The following is a 20408-nucleotide window of genomic DNA, read 5'->3' as shown; positions in this document are numbered from 1 at the left end:
TCTTCAATGGGAGTCATTGGCGCTGAAAAAAATATACCTTAACTAGGATTGCTTTACTGATGGGAGGAATCAGGAAAGAGCAAGGCAGTGAAAGTAATTTCATCTTTCAAGTTTCTAGACAGAAGGGAATTATCTATAAATAATAAATTCCAAACCAGTTACACCTAAAGAGTAAAGTTTGAACTGAGACAAATTTAAACTGCTATTGAGGGTCCTTTTGCATTATAAGCTAGAGGTATTTCTATCAAATTGAAATGAAACTGTGGATGGCTGATGGGCCGGGGCCTGTTTGAGATGGATCCCATCTGTACCATGCTTACACATACATGTCTCTAGGTGCTGGGCATATGCCTGATAGCCTAACTCAGTGGTCGGCAAACTGCGGCTTGCGAGCCACATGCGGCTCGCGAGCTGCGGTTTGCCGCTCTGTTGACTAATGAGTTTGCCGACCACTAACCTAGACTCTCGATTCCAATAATTACAGGCTGTTGTTGTTCCTTGTGATTAAGCCCCTATCCCAGTGCTCGGCAAACTCATTAGTCAACAGAACGGCAAACCGCGGCTCGCGAGCCACATGTGTGCTTTTTATTTATGTGTGCTTCTCCATTTGCTGGAAAGAAGCACCAAGATTATGGTAACCACTCAGATCAAGTGGTTTTCAGAGTTGTGGTGGCTCATGTCTTTAGGTCCTCCTTGTAAGCCCTAGGAAGGCTTTCTAACTGTATTTTTAGGTGGAGGTTGACAATAGGTTGTTTCTCTCATTTGCTTTTACACACAACATCATTTGCCTCTAGGTTGCAAATTATAAACATATAAATGAAAATAGAGAAATAATTTGTGACCTCTCCTTTTTCCTCCTCTCAGTAATGTCATTCTGAGAATCCCCATAATCTATTCAAATGATGAGTTTTGATTCTTTTTTTCCCACAGCCACATTCCTCTTCCGCTTCAAAAAAGAATGCTTTCTGCTCTAGTTGGATGGGACCAGGAAAATACAGTAAGAGGCACCGCATTTTTCTAGCCACCTTTCCACGCCACTATCAAACACGGGAATTAGCAGAGTGGTCCCTGCAGGCCGTGTGGTCTGTGCCTTCCAAAGCTGGCTGGCCACCTAGGTCTTTTTACACTTTTTAGGTGAAATACCTGCTCATTCTGTTTCTCTAGGAATTCTAGGTGTTCAAGCTGGACTTTTTTCAACTGATCCATTTCTTTGGACTGTTTCATTGCGAGCTGCAAAAAAACAAAAAAACAAACACAATTCTGATAAACTTTGCATTGTAATCTTAAAACTTATGAATGAGAAATGATGTGCAAGTTTACAATTAAAGTGAGAGAGATTATAATTTTTTAAAAAATAGTCTGAAAATGGGGAAAGTTTAGACCCATAATTCTTAATGGGGAAATTTCTCCTGCTAAAATCTGAGAAAATAATATTGCATTTTCTATATAAAGTGGTTCCAAATAATTACCTTAATGATTTTAGAAAATGATCATTTTAGCTTTCAGAGTACAGAGAAGCTAGAATGTTTAATGTAAAGAAAAATAAAATTAAGCAAATTAGCTATAAGTCTGATATTTAAGCATGAGTTATTATTTATAGTTTTTTTAGGGAAGAATGCCAAGAAAATTATAAAATACTTACTCTCTTTCTTTCTTCCAGAAACTTTTTAGTGTTGCTGCTGTTTAACTCCCTGACTCGCCTAAAAGTAATAGGTACAAATAACAGTTGGTATGACATTGACTGGGATTAAATAAGAAAGTTACATTCCATTTAATTGTCTGGGTAGAATCATCACTTTCTTTTCCTGATTTTTATTGTGAAATTTTGAAACATGAAATGAACAGAGAAAAATATGAAAAGAAAATGTGTACCCATCACTCAGATTAGTCAATATTAATGTTCTGTCATGTTTGCCTCCTATTTTTAAAGAAAATAGTGTTACAGTTATCATCAAAGCCCCCTTTGTAGTCTTTCTGATTCCCTTTCATTCCTTCCTCTCTCCACACATAACCACTCCGCTGATGTTGTTATGGACCATTTTTAACAAGATCCTAGGTGCTGCCGCCGCTGCCAGTGTATATTATTTTGTATGTTTCCAATTTACCTAAATGGTAACATGTCTGGTTTCTCTGTATAACTTATCTCTTAGCCTTGTTTTAGATACAGCTGTTTTAAGCTCTTCCATTATTTTCATTTGCTATATGGCTATTTCTCATTTATGAATAGACTACAGTACTTCCATTTTGCCATTAATAAATGGTAGGCTCTTGCCAAACAATAAAGCTACAATGATCTGGTGCATTGGGCCTTGCGATGCTTGGCACGCTAAGCATCTGTTGACCGAGGAAGTGAATGAAGTGTAAGGCTTATCTGCTTGTGCATGCAGCAAAGGCTTTCCCAAGATACTCAGACCTGCAGGTTGGAAGGGTATGAACGACTTCTTTCAAAGCAGTGGTCCCAATGTGCACTCCCATCCATACAGTCTGGGGGCCACTCTTCTCCATGTCTTTGCCCACGGGTGGTCCCATCATACATTTGCTTGTTTGTTAGTTTGTTGGTTTTGTGAAATGGCATCATGCTGCTGCTTTCACCTGCAGCTCTCAGATTACCGGTGAGGTGGAGTGCTCTTCACAACTGAACAGACCTAGAATGGACTGAATTTCTGTAACAGTTAGAGGTCTCTTCAGGTTTTCTTCTTTTCCAGTCAGTTTTGATAGTTCTATTTTTTTTCTAGGCATTTGTCCATTTCATCTGTTTTCAAATTCATTGGCAGTATTATTTATAGTAGCCTTGTTTTTCAAAACTATTGATTACATCTGCAGTTATTTACCCTTTTTATTCTAATGTTACTAATTTGTGCTTTCACTCTATTCCTCTTGCTGGAGGTTTACTGATTTAATGATTTTTTTCCTCAAATAAAAAAAATTTGCTTTGCTGATACTATCTATTGCCTTTTAATCTCTATTTCAATACTTCCTCCTTTTTAATTTATTATTTCTTCCCATCAGAGTTCTTTGGGTTCACTCTGTTTTTATAATTTTATATCCTCTTTACTTGAGTGTCTAGTTCAATAATTCTCATTTCTTTAAAAATATATATATATGTAAGCTATAATTTTCACTCTAAATATTAATTTTGCTACTTTCTTTTTTTTGTGTGGTGAGAACATTTAAGACCGACTCCCTTAGCGACTTTCAAGAATATAATTCAATACTGTTAACTATAGTCACCATGCTAGACATCGGTCCCCAGAACGTATTCACCTTATAATTGGAAGCTTTTACTCTTTTAACCCACATCTCCCCACTTCCCCCACTCCTCAGCCCCTGGCAACCACCATGCTACCGTTTCTATGAGTTTGGCATATTTTAGATTCCACATGTAAGTGAGATCATAGAGCAGTGGCTCTCAACCTTTCTAATGCCGCGACCCTTTAATACAGTTCCTCATGTTGTGGTGACTCCCAACCATAAAATTATTTTCGTTGCTACTTCGTCGCAACCCACAGATTGAGAACCGCTAGCAGGGTCGCCTAAGACCATCAGAAAACACAGATATTTACATTACGATTCATAACAGTAGCAAAATTACAGTTATGAAGTAGCAATGAAAATAATTTTATGGTTGGGGGTCACCACAACATGAGGAACTGTATTAAAGGGTCATGGCATTAGAAAGGTAGAGAACCACTGTCATAGAGTATTTGTTTTCTCTGTCTGCCTTATTTCACTTAACATTATATCCTCAAGATCTACTCATGCTGTTGCAAATTTGCAGGATTTCCATTTTTTTTAATTTAATAAATCTTTATTGTTCAGATTATTACAATTGTTCCTCTTTTTTCCCCCCATAGCTCCCCTCCACCTGGTTCCCACCCCACCCTCTGCCCTTACCTTCCCCACACTGAACTCATCCATAGGTTTTTGTCCAGTCTCTTCCTGCACCCCTCACACCCCTTTCTCCCTGAGAATTGTCAGTCCACTCCCTTTCTATGCCCCTGATGCCATTATATTCACCAGTTTATTCTGTTCCTCAGATTTTTTATTCACTTGATTTTTAGATTCACTTGTTGATAGATATGTATTGGTTGTTCATAATTTTTATCTTTACCATTTTTTTCTTCTTCCTCTTCTTAAAGAATACCTTTTAGCATTTCATATAATACTGGTTTGGTGGTGATGAACTCCTTTAGCTTTTTCTTATCTGTGAAGCTCTTTATCTGACCTTCAATTCTGAGTGATGGCTTTGCTGGGTAGAGTAATCTTGGTTTGTAGGTTCTTGCTATTTATCACTTTGAATATTTCTTGCCACTCCCATCTGGCCTGCATAGTTTCTGTTGAGAAATCAGCTGACAATCGTATGGGTGCTCCCTTGTAGGTAATTAACTGTTTTTCTCTTGCTGCTTTTAATATTCTCTCTTTGTCTTTTGCTCTTGGCATTTTAATTATGATGTGTCTTGGTGTGGTCCTCTTTGGATTCCTTTTGTTTGGGGTTCTGTGCGCTTCCTGGACTTGTAAAGTCTATTTCTTTCACCAAGTGGGGGAAGTTTTCGGTCATTATTTCTTCAAATAGGTTTTCAGTATCTTGCTCTCTCTCTTCTTCTGGCACCCCCATAATTTGGATGTTGGTACGCTTGAGGTTGTCCCAGAGGCTCCTTACACTATCTTCAAATTTTTGGATTCTTTTTTCTTTTCTGGCTGGGTGTTTTTTGCTTCTTTGTATTTCAAATCTTTGACTTGATTCTTGCGGTCCTCTAGTCTGCTGTTAGGTCTCTGTACAATATTTTTTTATTTCAGTCAGTGTACGTTTAATTTCTAGTTGGTCCTTTTTAATATCCTCGAGGGTCTCGCTAAATTTATTGGCCTTTTCTAGGAAATTCTTGAAAAACCTTATAACCATGGTTTTGAACTCTATATCCAGTTGTTTGCTTTCCTCCATATCTTTCATTTGTGATCTGTTTCTTTGTCTCCGCATTTTCATTGCTTCCCTGAGTTGGTAGAGTAGCTTTGTGTGGTAAGTGTCCTATAGGGCCCAGTGGCTCAGCCTCCCCAGTTACCTGAGGTGGACACTCTTGGTGCACCCCTTTGTGGACTGTGTGCACAGCCTTGTTGTAGTTAAGTCTTGATTGTTGTTGGCATCACTGGGAGGAATTGATCTCCAGGCCAACTGGCTGTGAGGATCTGCTGGGAGAACTTCTGTGCTGTAGACACCCTTATGAGACAAGTCTTGCAAAATTGCAAAAGCCTCTGTCCTCAGCTTGGATGGAGCGAAGTCTCAGGGTGGAGCAGGCAGCCTTGGTTTCCCGTCAGCCCTGCCCTATGAGGCCCCTGGGTCTCAGTGTCCCTTGGTAATCGCTGCAAGCATCGCTGAAAGCTGCCCTCGAGTTTCGCCCGCTGCCAGACAGTCCAGTTTCTCCCCGAGTGAGTCTGGATTCCCAGAAACTCGCCTGGAACTGGAGTTCAGCATAGTCGGGAGCTTCCGTCGCCCTACCACTTTAGAAAGCCAGCCGCGCACTCAGCCGCCCGTGCACTCAGCAGTCAGTCCTCTCTGCACACGCACGCCTCCAGATCTCTGTCTTCCACAGCTCCCTTGAGTCTCAGTGTGCTTTCTCTTTTCCTGACAGTCCAGATTCTCCCTGAATGAGTCTGGGTTCCCAGAGTCTCGCCTGGGACTGGAGTTCAGCGCAGTCAGGAGCTTCCATCTCCCTCCCACTTTAGAAAGCCAGCCGTGCACTCAGCCACCCATGCACTCAGCCGCCTGTCCTCTCCGCGCACGCACGTCTCCGTACCTCAGCCTTTTGCAGCTCCTCTGAGTCTCAATGTGCTTTCCTCTTTCCTTCTAGTTGTAGAATTTCCACTCAGCCAGCTTTCCTGTGGTTCTGGATGGTGTCCATTTTGTCTTTTAGTTGTAGTTTTGATATTGTTGTGCAAGGCAGCAGTTTAGATGTTTACCTATGCCGCCATCTTGGTTTCTCCCCAATTTCCATTTTTTTAATGGCTAAATCACACACACACACACACACACACACACACGGTGTCCCAAAAAATGTATATGCACTTTGAATAATAATTAATTACAATGGGTTAAATCTGAAAAGTAAGAAACACCAATTGAGCTATCAGCTATTAAAGTGTGTATACATTTTTTTGGTAATCTATATATATAAAAAGCCAGTGTCCCTAATGACCAGAACGACCAAACGACCAGTCGCCATGAGGTGGCATTGACCACTTCTTGGTCCCTCCCCCTCCTCCCCCTCACAGGCTCCGATGGATCAGCAATGGTGAACGGGGGAATCAGGGTGGGTGGTGGGAGGACTGGGCTGGCTGTCAGGCTGTTGGGATCACCAGCTCATCCCCGGCTGCTCGGGGGCTCAGGCCTGCGGGAAAGTGGAAGCTGGCAATTTCACCTCCACGCGCGTGCGCTGGGCCGGTCGCTGATGGAACGCTCTGCCTGCTCAGGCCGCTCACACCGGGTCGGGTAGATCGTGGGCATGCCTCCATCAGCAGCTCAAGCCGCAGTAGCAGTGGCAGCGGCAGCGCCCATGTGAGCAGCCCTGAGCAGGCAGCGCATTCCATCAGTAGCCGGCCCAGCACATGTGCATGGAGGTGAAGTCTTCAGCGCCGCTTTCCTGCAGGCCTGAGCCCTGGAACAGCTGAGGATGAGCTGGTGATCCCAACGGCCTGACAGCCCAGTGGTGGAGGTGGTGTTTGGCCTGGGGACTGGCGAACGGGCAGAAGATGGCCCTGATCACAGGAGGCTAGGCCTAGGACCCTACCTGCATGATTTAATCATGTGCTGGGCCTCTAGTATATATATAAGAGAATAAAGCTATAAAGAACATAAAGGTGCAGATATCTCCTTCCAGCTAGTGATTTCATTTCCTTTGTATATATAACCAGAAGTGGGGTTGCTGGATCATATGGTAGGTAGTTCTATTTTTAATTTTTTAAAAATATATTTTATTGATTTTTTACAAAGAGGAAGGGAGAGGGATAGAGAGTTAGAAACATTGATGAGAGAGAAACATTGATTAGTTGCCTCCTGCACACCCCCTAGTGGGGATGTGCCCACAACCAAGGTACATGTCCTTGACCAGAATCAAACCTGGGACCCTTCAGTCTGCAGGCCAACGCTCTATCCACTGAGCCAAACCGGTCAGGGCTCTATTTTTAATTTTTTTGAGGAACCTCCGAACTCTTTTCCATAGTGGCTGGCTGTACAGTTGACATCCCTACCAAGGGTACACAGTTCACTTTGCTCCACATTCTTGCCAATACTTACTTGATTTATTGATGACAGCCATTCCAATAGGTGTGAGGTGATATTTCATTGTGGTTTTCATTTGCATCTCCCTGATGATTAGTGATACTGAGCACCTTTTCATGTACCTGTTGATCATTTGCATGTCTTCTTTGGAAAAATTATCTTAGGTCCTCTGTCCATTTTTAATTGAATTATTATTATTTTGCTATTGAGTTGCATGAGTTCCTTATATATTTTGGATAATAACACCTTGCTGGATACATGGTTTACAAGTATTTTCTCCCATTCTATAGGACTTCATTTTTGTGATTGTTTCTTTTGCTGTGCACATTAGCTTCTTTTTGCACATTAATAAATTGTGCTTCCATTGCCATTCAGTTATAAATATTGTGTAATTTCTGTTGAAATGTCTCCTTTAGACCAAGAATAAAAGTGGTTTTCAGCTTCTATGTGTCTTTCTTAGCTCTCTGACTATAAATTTTTAAATTTTAACTCTTAGTTCTTTATATAGCCACTTTATTAAGCTACCAAAAATTAAAATTACAAATTCATAATCAGAGAGCTAAGGAAGAAAAGATAACCAGTTGGCATAGAAAAATTGTTCTAGCAAAAAACAGCCATTTCCAGGTGTTTTAGAACCACCTAGAAACAAAGTTATAATAAATAAGTATATTAAGTCAGAATTAGAATATTAAATAAAAAACTTTGCTAATTAGGTTACCAGTAACTCAGAATGTAAGATAATTTAAGAACTGGGATTTAAGTGCTATTAATTCCCTCTTTGGGTAACATGGCTGCAGGCACACTACACATTGTAGGTTTGGTTCCAGACCACAGCAATAAAGTGAGTATCACAATAGAGCGAGTTGTAATCTTTTTTGGTGGAGGGCCTTGCCTTCAATTTTTAAAACATGCAACATCTGTGAAGCAAAATAAAGTGAAGTATGTTGTGCTAATGTCTTAACACAGCAGTACAAAGGCCAGACACCCTTGGCTCAAAGAGATAAAACCATGTTGCAAAATAACTCTAGAGCTTGGGATCGGGCTGAAGAGGTATTCTAGTGGAGAGCATATCCCTGCTCAGCCCCATTCCTGGACCCTTCCTGCTTCCCCCCACTCCCCTTCTCTGAAGACCCCTTCCTCTGTATATCACAGGCATCCAAATTCCTGTCTTGGTCTCTGTTTCTAGAAAACCCAACCTAAGAAAGGACTTAGGGGACTTTTTTTGAGATGATCCTTATTGTCAATGACAGTGTGAGTAAATCAAGGGGAGATGACAGTCCCCCTACATGCTGCTATTCAGAACCGACCCACTCAGAATGGACTTGCACCTGAGTAGGTGAGATGCTAGCAGGAGGGCCCACTGGAATATGGGAAGGATATTTTGCCATGTTTTATAAGTGAGCACACATATATTGAATGTAAACTTATTTTACTGGAGGTAATAAATAATCATAAGATGACTGTTCTATTGTAGTAATAAATTTTCATAGCAGTTATAGCAGAAGCCTTAGCTAAAACTCACAAGGGTTTCATATCTCAGATGTGCATATGTGTGCGCATGCACACATAAATGTTAAGCCTATGCTATATTCCCGCCAACAGCATTCTCACTTACCTTTCCCGTTCTGCTTTGTTCTTGATAGATTTATCTTGACTGATGGCTTTGCTATTTTCCATAGAAATCTTAGCCTGGTGTGCTCTCATTTCCTTGCTTTCCCTATGAATTAAAAATAAACAAATAGGGAGTGAGAGAATGGAGGTTAGTATTTAATGGCTACAGAGGTTCAGTTGGAAAAGATGAAAAAGTTCTGGAGATGGATGATGGTGATGGTGTCACAACAGTGTGAATGTACTTAATGCTACACACTTAAGAATGGTTAAAATGGTAAGTTTTCTTAAAAACAAACAAAAATATTCTACATGTAAACAGGACTAGGTTCACTTTTTTTTCTTCATTATTGAGCTCTTGGAGTTGTTTTACATCCCATGAAAAGGGGTGAAGAAGCTCCAATTCATGAGCACACTTCTCCCAGAGGACAGTGGGACACCTCGTGGTGAAGTAACAGTGGTGGGCTGAGAAGAAGAATTTTCCAGCTTTGCCCCACATTTTTGGGGAACAGATGGCCTGTGGGAGAGAGAGAATGTCCCCACCCTCACAAGGGACCTTCCTGTTTTCTGACAGCCTGTGGGAATGAAGGGAGTCAAATGGTTTCAAACAAGCACAGGAAGTAGTAAAACAGGACGTTTACAGGTGAATGGCCACTGTGTGTGTGAATGCATGTGTATGCAGGACAAAGACTCATATCTTCATATGACTTATGTGTACATTAAAGGCATGCAATTTAGAATATAAAAATGAATATCATTAGCAAATATTCTTTTTCTGGAACCTATGCACATCTCCTTGAAGCGCTACCTGGAAACTTGTCACCAGGAAGTCGGGTTACCTGAGCGGCGTTTGCTCAGCAAAAGGCATGGTATACAACCCAAGTGTTCAGAAAGGATGAATGAAAAAAGATGATGTGATCTATCTATCTATCTATCTATCTATCTATCTATCTATCATCAATTGATATATTAATCAGCCATAAGAAATGAAATATCGCTATTAGCAACTACATGGATGGATCTTGAGAGTATTATGCTAACTGAAATAAGTCAGGAAAAAAAGGACAAAAACCGTGTGATTTCACTCATATGTAGACTATTAAACAAAAAAATAACAAACACAATAACAAAACAAGCAAAAACAAACTTATAGATACAGACAACAGCACGGTGATTACCAGAGGGAAGCGGGTGGGTGGAGGGTGAATTGGGAAAAGGAGTCAAATATACGGTAACTGAGGGAAACTAGACTTCATGGGGAGCACACAATAGAGTATACAGATGTTGAGTTATAATCTATATAATGTTATTAACCAATGTTACCTCAAAAAATTTAAATTTTTTAAAAGGGAAGGACCACCTGTAACAGGTACTTCAGTTGCAGAACTTAGGGCTACAGAGGCAGGAATAAGGGCTACAAACTCCTGGGCCCCAGAAAATGGCTCTTTGTAAACAGACCATTTCTTCATTCATTCATTCATTCATTCATTCATTCAACACGTATCAGTATCCAAACACTGCTGTCAGTAGCTAGGATTAATTAACCAAGAACAGTAGCTGTGATGGTGAAAAAGAAACACAAACACAGGGTACTTGAGAACAAGCTTAAATGCTCTGTTGCTTTGAAAAATGGCCTTATCACAGATTTAACTTTTAAAGTACATTAGTAACTAGGTATGGTCTCTTCAAATGACTTCCTAAGAAATGCAAGAATTAGTTTCTTTTGTTTTTTTCTTTTGAATGGTTCCTACTGTTGTGGGGTACAAAATTTTTTTTTAGTCAACTACAAAAATCTTTATTTAGCTACAAAGAAGATTAGAAAAGAGTTCCATATTCTGTGAAGTATCTTTGAATAGGGTAGACACCTAAAACCTGGTATTGCTGCAATGGCCCAAGGCAGACCGATGAATAGACCTTTTTGTATACTGAATTGAGAGGATTTGCAAGGGAAAAAAGAAAAGACAACTTCTAATCCTATACATGGAGATAGAGTATAGTTGGTCTCTGAACAACATGGATTTAAGGGTGCCGACCCCTGTACTATCCACATATAACTTTTGACTCCCCCAAAATTTAACTACCAATAGAGTGAAAGACTTACTCATAATATAAACAGTTGGTTAACATATATTTTGCATGCTAATTGTATTTTATACTGTATTCTTACAATCAAGTAAGCTAGAGAAAAGAAAATGTTATTAAGAAAATCGGAAGTAAAAGAAAATACATTTACAATACTGTATGTATTTATTGAAAAAAACCAGGTATAAGTGACCCATGCAGTTCAAACCATGTTGTTCAAAGGTCACCTGTATTGTAAAATGGTTAGGGTACAGAACATTAACCCTCAGGCCCTTATTTAGTTGTCTCAAATGAGGATTGGAAACTATGGCAAAAATACTTCATGCTCTTATGGCCGAATCTACCCCTCCAAAATAAGGTGGGGGATTTCAGATAATTTATACATTTAGCATTTTTAAAGTTTCTTGTTTGATTTGTTTGATAATGCTTCTCTTTCCTCCTCTTTCATGTATATCAACAGGCCCTAACTGTGGCATGGAGTGGCACTGAGGGAGAAGCAAGCACGCTGCAACAGAGCTGTGATCACAAGAAGTAACTGGCATAGCCCTGACCGGTTTGGCTCAGTGGATAGAGTGTCGGCCTGCAGACTGAAGAGTCCCAGGTTCAATTCCGGTCGAGGGCATGTGCCTTGGTTGTGGACACATCCCCAGTAGAGGGTGTGCAGGAAGCAGCTGATTGATGTTTCTCTCTCATCGATGTTTCTAACTCTCTAGCCCTCTCCTATCCTCTCTGTAAAAAATCAATAAATATTAAAAAAAAAGAAGTAATTGGCATAAATGTTCTTGGAGTGTGTGTGTGTGTGTGTGTGGGAGGGGTCTAGTTTATCATTTTCAGGTAGTTTACATGTAATATTCAATTTGCTGAAGCACGGAGAGACCAAAATAAACTGATCCTTCTTTGCTGTTTCGGGATTAGGACTATCTTTCTAAAACTCACAGAAGTCCAAATAATGCAACAGGAGGGACTCTCCACCGTCAGCCACGGAGTGATCAGTTCACTGTTATCTACAGAGAGATCAGTCTCCTGTTAGCCACGGAGAGATCAGTCTCAGTCTCTCTAGGGGCTTCGCTGGTTGGTCTTTACCTCCTTCTGTTTCTTCTCTTCCTCAGAGACTCCACATCACTTCCAAAGGCCACTTTGGAGGCGGCCTTGCTCTTCTGGGCTGGATGCTCTTTGTCCTATCACACTGTTTACTGTGGATCACACACTACTTGTCATTTGACTTAGATTCTCATGTGAGTGTTAATATTGTAACACATATAAGCCCTTGGATGGCAGAGGCCATTTCTTAGAGTTCATCTTGCTCATATCAGTCCTATGATATGATACACATGAAAGATCCATAGTACAAGTCAAGTTGATTTTGCCTACTACCTCAACTGACATGTGCAAAATTCGTGTTCTTTAAAAACTAGGTGCTCACTTGGAGATGGCTAGCTCTCCTACCTGTCGTGGGACAGTTTCAGCTGCTGGGTTTGCTGTTCGTGGGCGTTGATCAGGAGTTTCCTCAGCAGCTCACACTGCTGGCTGAGGTGCAGGTCCCGGATTTCCTGCTCCTCAGCACTGTGGGTGTTGATCATTTCTGACCACTCCTTTGTGTGCTGTGCCACAATCTCTTTGACCTATGTAAGAAAGAGGGGATGGAGCCACCTGGAATTCTCAGATTTCAGGTATGAACAGCAAGCACAATAGGATTCATGCATTTTAGATCCCTCCCACCAATTTACTTGGTGAATCAGTGGACACGTATGACCTGCAAAAAATAGGTACCAATCAATGGGAATTAGGACGTCATTGCTTATTTTTAAAAATCAATCACTTTGGCTCTAACTATTTAACGATGACCCATTCATTTACTGCCTAACTTTGCCTATGCTGCTTTACCAGTCCTTTCAGAATCCCCTTCATCACCTCGTGCTTTTCCAGGTTCACTCCACCAGGCCACAGGTCTGAAATGAGGGGGTGGGTTCCCTTATTCCTGGATCATGACTTACTGTGTCAACCCTGCATCAATGCTCTTTGCAATGTGTTTTACAGCTCCCCTCATCAAGAGCCAGAGTCCATTTCCCCACCTCCTTGAATCTGGCTGTCCTTGTCACGTGCTTTAGTCCTGAGCCAGTAGCAAATGTGATGCAAGCAGAGGCTTGAAAAGTGCTCTATCTGGAACCCCGAGCTGCCCTGTGACTGAGCCTGTGCTCCCTGCTGAAAGGTGAGAGGTCATGTAGGAAAAAGGAAGCAGCAGCCAGCTCACCAGCATGTCTCTGAGGGAGGCCACCAATCCAGCTCGCTGTAGACACATGAGCCGAAATCAGTAGAAAAACCATCCAGTTGAGTATGGCAGCAAAAGCTAACTGGTAGTGGCCAAGGTTTCTACTTTCCTATTTATGCAAAGCATCTAAAAATCGTGGCATGTTGTACAGGCATTAATTCTCAAGCATTCCCGTTAAGGAGAATAAGAGAGAATGGGGAACAACTCTCAAAGACACACAGTTTACTGCTTCTATAGACTTTATGGCAGAACAAACACAGAATACACAGCAGCAGAGAGAACTTCAGCTCCACCCATGTGGCTGGCGTGTGTACATCAGAGCCACTGGGCTGGATGACAGAACCACATGCAGACATGGAGGTTGGCTGGTTTGACCAAGTGCTATAGTTGGGAGCTTTCTTTAAGAAGTTTTTTTGTTTGTTTATTTTTATTAACCATTATCACTGGATTAATTATTTATGTTCTTGACTGGAACTTAGCATTCACTTCTCCAAATGTCCACAAATTTAATTACGGTCTCCCAAACTCATATTTTCTTGTGTCTTTGAGGAAATACAGGTAATTAGGCTTATCTCTTGGAATATAAACTATTGATTTTTTTTCTTATCACAAACTTCCACAGCAAAGTTAGGATGGAGTATCAGTTACTCAACCCCTTAGTCAAACGGTTTTCTGTCATATGTTTATTGTTACTTCCAGAGAGAAGCATATTCTGTATTTTGTACAGTATTTCCTTTTAGTGTATTCATTTATTGTTTAGCTTGATGCCTCTGAGGCAGAAAACAGACATTGTTAGCATATTTCTACAGATGAAGGAAAAGATGTTCCACGAAATGGCTTTTCTCTTACCCAGTAAGGCCCTGGACCCTTTCTAGTCCCAGCATAATGTTATTTCTGATTTATGCTATAAACCTTGGAAAAAAATCACAAAGTATCTCCTGCAAGTTGCTGCTGTAAAAATAGGGATTTTCTTACCTTAGATTTGTGATCTGATGTCAATGTCTGAATTTTAATTTCTGTTTCTTTTTTCATTTCAAGACAATTACTTCCCCTGAAAATGGAAAATCGCAAATATGTGCCAGACGTTAGATATTTTCACATTCCCATGGGCCTTTGCTACAAAGCTTTCTGATGAAGCCAGTTTGTTCATCAGATATGGGATGCTATGGCTCATTGGGCAACATCAATTTTTCTCTTAATAGATGCATACCTTACACAATTCTATGTCGTGATTACTCAATTCAACCACTACACAAAGAGACACTTCAGACCTAACAATTATGTCATTGTTAAGGATCTGTGGTCAGAGTTTCCATTTTGGTTCCTGCTTTTCTTTGAGCAATTTTTCATTTATTCAATAAAATATTATTTGGGATAAAAACTGGGAAATAGGCCCTCAGCCTTGAAGTGAATTGTTAATTCTTCCATTTCGGTTGTAAAGCCAAATTTTTGTCTTTGACACATGCCAGTAAGGGAGAAAATAGCATTTCTTGGCATATTAGGGTGATTTGTGCTTCTTATTCTATTGTGATCAGAAAATATATACCAGGAAATTGCCCAGCAACCATTACTGTTTATTTTAGTGATTATTTTTTTCTTTTGAAATAACCATATCATTGCTGAAACCAGAACATGTTTTGACTTTCTGTCTTCAGCATAGGTGCTCTGGGGCCTAAGTCAGAATGTGGCATTGTATTATTCACTGAGTGTGTCTCTGGGAGAAGCATTATTCTAAAAATGCTAGGTATCTCATCAAATCTATTACTTCTCAAAGGCTGGCACTCCGTATGTTTCTCCTCTTGTCTGTTATTCAGTAAGCTTGCAGCATTAGATAAACATTCCCTGGCTTAATTCTAGAGACAAAATCTTTCACAGTAAATGCAATGATCAGTTTCATTCACGTTTTCTCTGTGGCACAAGCTAAACATTCTTGACATCTTAAAAATCAAAAACTGCATTTTTGAGTGCATCAACCTTATTATTATTTTCTGGCTATGTAAAATTATTTCTGTAGTTTCAAATCTTCTCAGCTTTAGCTTGTCCTTCCTTTTCCCCCATACACCTCCAAGATACTTGAGTGGGAAACACATGAGAGACACAGTTATTCTGTCATTAACCAACAGCTGTAGAACTTGAACAAAGCTCCTCTTTCCTACTTGAATTATTCCTTAAAGCTGTACGAGTCTCTTATTTTCCAGGAATAATTTTTAAAAATATATATTTTTATTGATATCAGAGGAAGCAGGAGAGAGATATAGAAACATCAATGATGAGAGTAATTGATCAGCTGCCTTTTGCATGCCCCCTACTGGGGATTGAGTCCACAACCCGGGCATGTGGCCTGAAAGGGTATCAAACTGTGACCTCTTGGTTCATGGGTTGATGCTCAACCACCGAGCCACACTGGTCGAGCCAGGAATAATTTTTAATGATGGAAAAAGAGTTAGGACAAAGTTGCTCTTTGGCCTAAATAGGCAGCTAAATTATGGAAAAGACAAAATATAAAAAGTCAAAGGCTTCTAGAAGGAAATAAACATTATTACCCCTTCTTCTTCATTGCCTTCTCTAGGATTTTCTCATGGGTCGACTTCTCTTTGTCATACTGTGCCACAATTTTGTCAACTTGCGTGCAGTGTAGCTTCTGCATGGTGCTGTGCTCCTGAACAAGAAAGATTGTCAGTTACTAGTTGGACTCAGTGCGGCTGATACACTGTACCCCATGTGTCTCTGGCATCATTTTCACCAGCTTTCTCAGAGTATTGGTTTGGAAATTAAGGAGTGATTGAGTCGGGAACTGGAAGAACTTCCAAAGTCCCATGCAACATATTAGCAGTCTTTTGTACAGGCATATCTCCAAAAAGGATGTCTCTAGCCTCAGTCGAATGAACACGCCCACCTCAAAAGACAGCCCTGCCCACCATTGGGCAGCACGGACGATCCCAAAGTCCTTTCTTCTGCACATTTATGTCTCCACAGAATTTCCACCCATTCATCTTCGTTCTGCTATCTGAGATAGTCTATTGTCCCTTCCCCATATTGGTCCTCAAATACCCAAGTTCAGTTGTCGTATTTCTTTTTAAAAAAATATTATTCATTAAAGTATAGTTAACATACAATATCATGTTAGTTTTGGATGTACAATAGAGTGATTTGACATTTACATATTTTGTGAAATTACTACCATGATAAGTCTAGTAACCATGTGTCACCATACCAAGTTATTACAATATTATTGACTATTTGAGAAGCCATATTTCTTCTCATTTATATGCTAAATATAACTATTCAACATTTGATATGACTTCTAAACACCTGGGAAGGCCTTAAAAATCATCATTACACATGAGAATTGGCAACGTAGTTGTTTGTTTTGTGTGTGTGTTTTTTTTAAATAAATATATATATATGTAATTTATTTCAGAGAGAAAGGGAGAGGGAGAGAGAGAGATAGAAACATCAATGATGAGAGAGAATCATTGATTGGTTGCCTCCTGCACACTCCACACTGGGGATTGAGCCCGAAACCCGGGCATTTGCCATGACCAGGAATCGAACAGTGACCTCCTGGTTCATAGGTCAATGCTCAGCCACTGAGCCATGCCACCTGGGCCTTAGTTGTGACTGTCAACTGATTTCAAATCTCTTTTCACCAGCATTCTGGAAGATGACAGTGTCCAGGAGCTCTGGTCTTCAGCCTTATAGATATTTAACCTATTTCCCATCTGCTTCATTCAATCACTGAAATTGAGTTTGCAATGCTTTGAAAATAAGTATTGCTCTATAAACATTCTTTCCTCCTCATAATTTTCCCACAGCCAGTGACTTATCTGAAATCAGATTTCCTTAGTTGCTCAAGCCCCCCAAACCTAGAGGCAATCAGTACAATAAGTAATATCCAACTCTAAAATGGTACTTGGTATTATATCCTAGTCTTACTCTTGAGAAACTTAGAGAAATCAAATGGCATTTGAGACTGAAATGGATAGATGTTGTTCAGGTTTTATAACCATGCTCACAGTCATATTTCCTTTTGCTTATTTTTTTAAGTGAGTGACTTAATTAAATATATAATTTTCTTCCTAAGGTAGACTTGACTTAAAGCAAAATGAATTTACGAACATCTCTAAAAGTTTTGATAAAATATAAAGGTGGAAGGGATTTTTAACTTTACCAAGATTTCCTTAATTTCCCAGCCCTGTTAGTAAATTAACACAAGACTTGGTCTACCATTTGTTCATACATATATTCTTCAGAAATGCATTGGTACATAAGATTCCTGCATTCTTGTCTGGTGGATAAACACCTTTAGGAGAAGTTATGGAGAGAATGGTGCTGGATGGGGACAAGTTCTCAGAACAGGTATTGGCAATGGAGACTAGCGAGGTCGTTCAAGGGGATGTTATCTTGCTGTGGATTTGGGGGGGGAGTCAAGGAGTTACATGTAATGGTGTCTTGCTTAATTTGTTGTTGGAATAGCAATTAAATCCATCCATATTATCAATGTGTGTGCACTGCTATGTTATTCACACATTTCTGTTAGGGTTTCCTACAACATGGCATTGGGTTAAGGACTTGGGTTCTTTAGTCTCAAATCCTGGGACAAGTCACCTACCCTCTCAGTCTGTTCATCTTTTAACTGGGACAGTGATACCTACTTCATAGGGTTGTTAGGATTAAAAGTAAATATAATATTGCCCAGCTGGTGTGGCTCAGAGGTTGAGCATCTAGCAAATGGTTGATAAACTGCCAAAAGGGCCACATTTATTCTCCCTCTGTATCCATCCCCCTTTGAAATGTAACCTTGTGACTCTTACTGTCAAGAGACAGAGTCAAATTCCTTGAATCTGGGCCAGCCTATTACTTGCATTAGCCAGGAGAATGAGGTGGACTTCCTGGTGTGCCAGTTCTGAGTTGCAGCCTCAAGAAACCCTGTCTGCTTCTGGTTGGTCTCTAGGGACCCTTGCCCCCGTGGACAAGCCTGGACTCCCTGCTAGAAGGTGAGAGACCACATAGAGCAGTGAGGAAGGAGCTCAGCAGAGGTCTTCCTAAGTCAGCCAGCCCTCTGTCCCAAATCGGCCCACCACCAGCCAAACTGATAGTCTTCTGCAAAAATAAATTAAATAAATAAAATAAAATAAAGCAACTTGGATTCTCTTATCCATCTAGGGTTTGCTGGTTATTAAATAATATGAGTATTTTCCGCCAACAGCGTGAAGAAAATGAAAGGAATGAAGCGCAATGACATCTGAGGTGGAGAAAAAGAGCCACTAAAGCCACCTCTAAATTATTTCACAGAAAACTAATTTTTCAACTGTTATAGACTAAATATTTATGCTCCCCCTTCAAATCCAGATGTTGAATCCTTAAACCTCAATGTGACAGAATTTGGAGATAGGGGGTGATTAGGCCATGAGCTTGGAGCCCTCATGAACGGGATTAGTGCCCTTATAAGAAAAGACAGGAGAGAGTGGACAGTCCTCTCCACCACATGAGGATCCAACAGGAGATCATCTAAAAACAGAAAGGGGACTCTCATCAGCTACTGAATCTGCTGCACCTTGATATTGGACTTCTAACCTCCAGGACTGTGAGAAATAAATGTTTATAGTTTGAGCCACCTGGTCTGTGATAGCTTGTTACAGCAGCCCACGCTAAGACATCATCTTTGCCACTTTTCTGACTAAGCAGATAGGCCTGAGTCAGTTTAAACTTAAAGGTTTAGACAAGGAATCAGCAGACAACTCTGCTCAGTATTATGTAGGCCAAGTTCTAAAGAATTAAGGAGCATCCTTCTTTAGTGGTCAGTATATTGACATTGTCCAAACTGAAAATTTTCCCATCCCATGTGTGCCACTCCATTTGCTTCAATGAGGGGAAGTTATTTACTTATTAAAGCATGTAATATCTTACAGAATAATTCAGTTCTAGACTCAGATGATTTGGGTTCAAATACTGGCTCTGCTCCTCCCTAACTCTGGGACATTAGTTCAATGTTTAATCTCTATAATCCTTAATTTCCTCACGTATAAAATGGGAATTTAAATAGAAATTTACCCTATAGGGTAGGGAGTAATAAATAGATAATACATGTAAAGTGCTGAGCATAGCATCTGGAAAATACTGAGCATGCAAGAATTCTAGCTGCCATTATTGCTGTTATGATTATTATTAGTCACAGTATATTTTCTGGTCATGCCTCAAAGAAATAATCAATGAGGATGAGGCCAAACACTTTGCTTCCAAATAGCCCAAAAGCCATTGAAATGCCTGCCTCAATGACAGAGATCCAATTGAAATGGAGAGGAAAATCTGCTGAATGATGCCTTGCCATATGGGTACTAACTCCATTCATAATAATGAAGGCCATTCAAGCTGCATTCTCTCTTATTTCCTTTTCTGTTTCCTTTCTATATTCTAGGTTGTTGTCAATGACCAACAAAGCTAAAATCACTACTTTAAATAGCTTTGTCTCCAATAGTCCCAAACTTAATAAAAATCTGTAGCAAGTTTCCCCTATGGGCAATAAAAGGAATTCCACTGCATAAAATTATTCATGAAATTTAGGAGCACACTGTCTTTGACATGACCTTCATATCAGCAAATATATTAAGCCATCAGTTCAATAATACAAGGACTATTACTAGGCCTACCTTAGGATGAATTTCTCAAAAGAGCACACACTCTTAAAGAAATGACAGAGTTCCACGCCATGCTCTTCGCATCTTAATATCTGGAGTGATTCATAGGCTCATCACTCAAGTCCAGCTTTGTGGGAATTGCCTTGGTTTGAGGCTTGGGTCAGAGTCTAAAGAAGTGGGGATGCCCGGCTAGTTTAAAAGATCTCAGAGGTCCTTTTAAGAAATTAAGTTTCTCTTGCTTTCATTGCCTTTATTGGAAGAGGCGGAAATTATCCTCCCAGCGACAACAGCTGTGATAGGCCCTACCAGGAAAGGAGTTATTCCGCTTTCTGCCTTTCTCTGTGGGCAGAAACTGGAGAGCAGGAAGGTGCTATAAAGTTTTTCAACTCAGGCGAGAATTACTCAAGCCACCTCTTGCTGTTCTCTTCAACTTGCAACTCGCTCTTATAATTTCTATCATTGTCAAAAGACCTCTTTGTATGGGTAGAAAGGAAAAATAACTATATTTCAGAAGTAGGCCACCTCGCAGAGTTTACATAAT

At 40.2% G+C, this 20408-nt stretch overlaps 1 protein-coding gene and 1 long non-coding RNA gene across 17 annotated transcripts in view; one reads left to right on the top strand and one right to left on the bottom strand.

Annotated features, from left to right (window-relative positions):
* LOC308256051 overlaps nt 1-11540 on the top strand; it is a 35343-nt gene extending 23803 nt beyond the window's left edge. For both annotated transcript variants that reach the window (XR_013961402.1, XR_013961403.1), the window contains exon 3: nt 11421-11540. This is a non-coding gene — a long non-coding RNA (uncharacterized lncRNA). The remainder of the gene's footprint in view (nt 1-11420) is intronic.
* PLCB4 (phospholipase C beta 4) overlaps nt 1-20408 on the bottom strand; it is a 400050-nt gene that overhangs the window by 6908 nt on the left and 372734 nt on the right. For all 15 annotated transcript variants that reach the window (XM_080683992.1, XM_080683985.1, XM_080683990.1 and 12 more), the window contains 6 exons: nt 15773-15888; nt 14205-14280; nt 12407-12582; nt 8886-8987; nt 1643-1700; nt 1144-1230 (listed from right to left, as the gene is read on the bottom strand). In XM_080683992.1, coding sequence (XP_080540118.1) covers nt 1144-1230; nt 1643-1700; nt 8886-8987; nt 12407-12582; nt 14205-14280; nt 15773-15888 — 615 coding nt within the window. The remainder of the gene's footprint in view (nt 1-1143; nt 1231-1642; nt 1701-8885; nt 8988-12406; nt 12583-14204; nt 14281-15772; nt 15889-20408) is intronic.

Source organism: Plecotus auritus (assembly GCF_963455305.1).
Source record: "Plecotus auritus genome assembly, chromosome: 8".
In the NCBI taxonomy this organism is placed as follows: Eukaryota; Metazoa; Chordata; class Mammalia; order Chiroptera; family Vespertilionidae; genus Plecotus; species Plecotus auritus.
Note: the sequence above shows the minus strand (reverse complement) of the source record. Positions and strands in the feature narration are given on the sequence as shown.